The sequence below is a fragment of the Cariama cristata genome, unplaced genomic scaffold, assembly GCF_000690535.1.
Source record: "Cariama cristata isolate BGI_N322 unplaced genomic scaffold, ASM69053v1 scaffold36733, whole genome shotgun sequence".
Classification (NCBI taxonomy): Eukaryota; Metazoa; Chordata; class Aves; order Cariamiformes; family Cariamidae; genus Cariama; species Cariama cristata.
Window position 1 is genome coordinate 662 of NW_009609588.1, and position 4,985 is coordinate 5,646.

Consider the following 4,985-nt stretch of genomic DNA (forward strand, 5'->3'; position numbering starts at 1 on the left):
ACCCAGCGTCTCCGCCATCGCCCAGCCGCAGGACAGTGGGGTGCAGACGCTCTCCCGGTCGTCTTCTGTTTGTGGCGGCTTCCCCAGGAAGAGCTGAACGGCTTTCCTGCAAGCGGGAAACACCCGAGGGGGAGGAAGGGGGAGCATCCCCTTGTGAAATGCCGCAGGACGGGCCTGGGGAAAGGGGAGCTCAGGGGCTCTCACGTCCCCCAGAGCAACAGCCCCATCTGCATAGCCAGAGATGAGCTGCCTGTGACTTCCCCAGTGAAAAACTGGTTCGAGTCTGTCAATGTTTAAAAAAAATATGAGCTTTGCCTCTGAGGCCAGGTTTTTGCCCTGAATCTCCAGGTTCTGGGACTCAGATTTGACCCCCTCCCTTGGGAAAAGAGCCCAGGTGGAGGGAAAGACAGCATCTCCCACGGGATTCAGCCCTGCCCCCTCGGTCACACAGGACTGTCTCTTACCAGGCCACGCGAGACATGGCGTAGGTGATCTGTGGCTGGGGACACCCCCCAACACCCCCCAAGCAGGGACGAGGTTGCGATGGTGTAGGCACCCATGTCCTCGAAAATCAGCCAGTCCCCAACCTGCAGCTCGGGCAGCTCCAGGCCGTCGGCGATGCGGTCCTCTGGGTGTCCTGGGGGGCCCCGGAGGCTGCTGCTGAGCGAGGGGTGCTCTGGGCAGGGTCTCTGCAGGGGAGAGATGGAGCAGCCGCAGGGTATGAGGACGCCCCAGTGCCACAGTGACCTGTCTCATCTCTACCCGCCCTGAAGGTCCAATCCCGGGAGCCCACGGACTCCGGCTACAGCTCTCCTGGTACATCACCACTGCCTCTTCCCGGTGGCCTCTGCTCTCCTCTGGCATGGAGCCTGGGGTGAGCCATGACGCAAGGGAGAGCGCGGTCAGCTGAGGCAATGCAACACAACGTGAGCAACCCGCTGGGCTCTCCTCAAGCTGGGCCAGACCCTCACCTTGGGCAGCTGAGGTCTGGGGCAGGGGCTGTCAAACAGGAGGCAGCCAAAGGCACCGTAGATGCCATCGCTGAGGTGATACACAAGGCTCTTCTTGCTGCCAGACTCTTCCTCCAGAGGGGAGCAGGCAGAGGGCTCAGGGGGGGTCGGGCACACAGGCTGGCCCGTCCCACCATCCCAGCTACTGTCGGAGCCAGGCTGCTCTGCGGGAACCTCTTCCATGGCAGTGATGCTGACAGCACAGGTGAAGGCGGAGGTGACATAATATCGCCCAGGTCTTGCAACAATCTCCACGCCGCAGCCGTCTGGGAAATACAAGTCCAAGGCAGAGTTTATCACGGCAACGATCTGGATGGGAAGAAGACGTTCCCCTTCGGTTAGCTCGGCCCCTCTGCAGGGAGCCAGACCCGAGGACACCCTCTCCAGCCTTGCTCTCTGCCTGCTGAGCGCAGGTGTCGGGAGCCACGTACCTCTTCGAACCGGGCTCTGCTGTCCTCGGTGCCAGGGAATCCCCCTCCAATGTCCAGGAGGCGCATCTGGTAGCCCAGCTCTGTGCCCATCTCAAAGGCCAGCTGTGCCGCAGCCACAGACTGAGTGAAGGCCTGGGGCTCCAGACCGCGGCTCCCAAGGTGAAAGCTGAGGGCACAGTCCCTGTTTCAGCAGGGTTTGCCTGTCCCCAGAGAGCAGCGAGGGGACACGGCACTGGGATTATCACTCACTTGGGGCAGCTCTGTGCTTCCCACACACCATCCCAAGCCAGACTGCTTGGCCAGCCCTATAGAGCCCCGCAGACCCTCTTCTGAGGGTCAAATCTGCCCCAAATTGGTCCCAACAAGGGTCAGTCTCCCCAGGTCCCTGCCTTCACCTCGCTCCCAGCCAGAGCAGCTGGTGGCTCTGTGGACCCCTGTGTTGTTCCAGAGCCCCCCACAGCCCAGTCCAACACAGGCTGAGCACCCCTACGGAAGAAGGACTACGTGCTGTACCTGATGCCAACAACCTCCACAGCCTGCTCCTTCGCTGTCTCCAGCAGCTGCCGGCAGGACTTGAGCGTGGTCCCAAACGTCATGCTCGGATGGGCAGAAGGGCTGGAGTCAGCAGCAATACCCAACAACATCCTGCAAAGCAAAGCCACACTGTATTGAGGGGTCTTCAGGCCCTCTATCACCCCACAGTCACCTTCCCAGCTCCTACTTCAGCCTCCCATTCCAGCGACGCTGCCAGACACCTACCTGGCATGAGGGTGGCTCCTGGCCACCTTGCTCAGCTCTACCTCGTTGTCGAAGGTCATCAGCTGCACACCGTGGCTGGCTGCGTATTTCATGTGGGCAACCTGCTTGCAGGGGCTGCTGTAGAAGATCTTGTCAGCTGGGACTCCGATGCTTTGAACCCGTGCAATCTCTGCCTGCAGAGAAACGGCACGCATGTAGGCATGTCCTCGGGACCGGCGCTGCCCACGCCTGGCCACGATCAGCCCTGGGCCTCGTCCAGCTTGCAGCATTGCAGAGGGTAAACGGCCAGCATTGCAGCCTGGGTTTTTCCAGGGAAAATCCACCAGGAGCTCAATGGGATCACAGTGGCCTTTGTCCTGGCAAGGGCAGGTTGTGGCAAGATGTTTACAAGCAGCATGAGACCAGGAGGAGAGAAAACAAGTGGGTTTAGCAGGTGTGGGTTTGGTGCCTGTGTCCCCTGTCAGTTGCAGTCAAGGTGACGGCTGTGGTGCCGGTCTGAGCCGTCACGACTCTTTGCACTTTCTCCTCCTGGTAACACATCCTATTTAATTATGTACAATTAAGTGGCTTAACTCTAGTCCCTCTCTGGAAATCTGGTTATTGCAAATGACAAGCAGGAGGGAGCAGGGAGCTTTAGGGTCAGCCTTAAAGCCACCAAGAGTTGGACGGCTGTGTCAGCGGCACCCCAGGGACGTGCCTTGCCACCAGCCAAGCCTGCCAGCCAGGACACCAGTTCCAGAGACAGGAATGTCGGTCAAAGGGAACAAGCCCAAGTCACCAGACAGAGAGGACGGGGAGGGTTTTGACAGCAGAGGGAGATTCCTGTCCCTGTAAGTGTCACATAGTGAGTGGAAACAGGAAAGGAGGGTGAGCTCTGCCACTCTCCCACAAATGCCCGAAGGATGCTCACCGCGAGCTGTCCTCCCACAGCCGTACCTTGTTGGTACAGGCAAAGCCTGTCCCCAGCTCAGCCAGCAGCCGAATCACTCCTTCACTGCCGTTGCACTTAACCGGGAAGTAGGGTTTCACACGGGGCAAAGCCTTCAGGAAACGCAGGTGTTTCTTCACGATGTCCCCAAGGTCTGCCACAAAGAAGGCTTGCTGGTCGCTCTAGGAGAAAGCTGGAGTGAGCAGCAGTCACCTCCCCATGACCGCCTCTGCCAAGGGGGTGCTGTCTGCCAGGGAGCAGTGGAGCTGCCAGCCCTTACCTCCTGGCACAGCTCCACGAGGAGGTTCTCCAGGAGGTCTCTGGTGGTGAAGCCCTCCTCCACCATCATGAAATTGGATTCGTTCAAGTACCCATTCATGGTCAAGGTGTGATAACGCTAGTTTAAAGCCTCCTTGAGCAGGGTATAGCTTTTAAGTATGCAACACACTGGAAAAAGAAGGGGAATATTAGACGCAGGGCCCAGAAGCTCCACCAGCGTACACCACCCAGCACCCTGAGGTGCTCCCCATCCCTCCCATGGGCTGTACATGGCAGTGCTGCCCTGGGTAAAGCTCTCTGCTGCTCTCCTCCAAACCAGTGCCTCAGCTGAGAGCCTGACTGTGGGTTAAAAGATCTTCTCCAGGGGTAGCAGACAGATTTCTCTGCAGTTCAGAGCTTTGTTTGGGCACACAGCAGCCCTGCCTTCTTCAGCAGCAGTTCAGGCACCAACAGAGTTAAAAGCAAATCCAACTTCGCCGCAAAGCGGATGGCCTATATATGCCAGAACGTGTCCCTTCACACTCTGGCATGTAGCTAGATCTGCTGTATGTTGCATGGGAAGAAGTTCCCTTGTGGTTTCCAAATAGCTGAAGTCTCACGGACCTACCGTCCCCTGCTCACAAGCCCCATGAGAAGGGAGGCTTCTTTAAAAAGCACAGCACAGGCCACTCGCCGACACCGGCTGACCCGAGGATGGTCTGGATCTGTGCTGTGCTTCCAGTTTCACGTCTCTCCCATGACACAGGGTGTGGAACAAGGGAATAAGTTAAGCTGCATGATGTTGCCTGTCTCGCACACTTAGCAGAGCTTTAGCTTTAAGCTCGCACACTTAGCTTTAACAATCTGCTCCCCTGGATCCAGCCCATCCCATAACCCAGGCAGCTGATGACCTAGTGCAAGCTTGCAGGAAACATTTCCACTACAATAATCTAGACTTCGCTCCAGGGCTCTTACAGGAACACAGTCTCTCTGATTTGAAGTGAGTGGGAGACAGAGGTTTCATTTCTCAGAGCTGCACACCACGTCCTCCTCTGCAGAGACCTACTTACGACATTTCGGATGGGTACTAGGAGAAAGATTACACTGACCCCAGAGCAGCAGGGTGTTGTAATGCATTGAGCAAGCACCACCAGCGAACTCCAGAGATGGGGAATGGGGAGAAAAAAAGGGGGTTTGAAGCTCTTAGAGGAAAGAGAGAGCTCTTAGAGGAAAGGAGAGCAACTTCTCCAGCCCGACCCTGCAGTCCCCAAAGACATCACTAACCAGTACCCAGCCCACCCCGGTTGGGCACAGGAACGATCAGCAATTAAATGGGTCATTCCTGTCAGCCCTGGGCAAACGTGCCCCTGCCTCAGACATCCCCTCCTTACCAAGGTCAAACACCTGCTTCCCAGGTGACTAGACGTGCTGCCAGGGGGGCCCCCTGAGGATTGCCGAGCTCCCACAGCACCCCAAGGCGTAGCTGTTCCTGGGGATCTGAGGTCTCTGGGGAGAAGCAGTGCAAGGGGTTAGCGCGGGAGAGGGGCACTGATGGCAGGATGCCCTCCACCCACTATTCCCAAAACTCAGCAACCGCAG

The 4,985-nt window shown here is 57.8% G+C and overlaps 1 protein-coding gene across 1 annotated transcript; it reads right to left on the reverse strand.

Moving 5' to 3' along the window:
• Positions 1 to 2: 2 nt before the first annotated feature.
• On the reverse strand, positions 3 to 3,507 carry AZIN2 (antizyme inhibitor 2; the record flags this gene model as incomplete). The annotated part of the gene is given in 10 exon segments (XM_009697585.1): positions 3 to 106; positions 465 to 520; positions 522 to 689; positions 972 to 1,078; positions 1,145 to 1,319; positions 1,442 to 1,607; positions 1,955 to 2,086; positions 2,201 to 2,373; positions 3,137 to 3,310; positions 3,409 to 3,507. Coding segments are annotated over 10 exon segments (1,354 nt in total), but the record flags the coding sequence as incomplete, so codon positions are not given.
• Between the last annotated feature and the right edge of the window lie 1,478 nt (positions 3,508 to 4,985).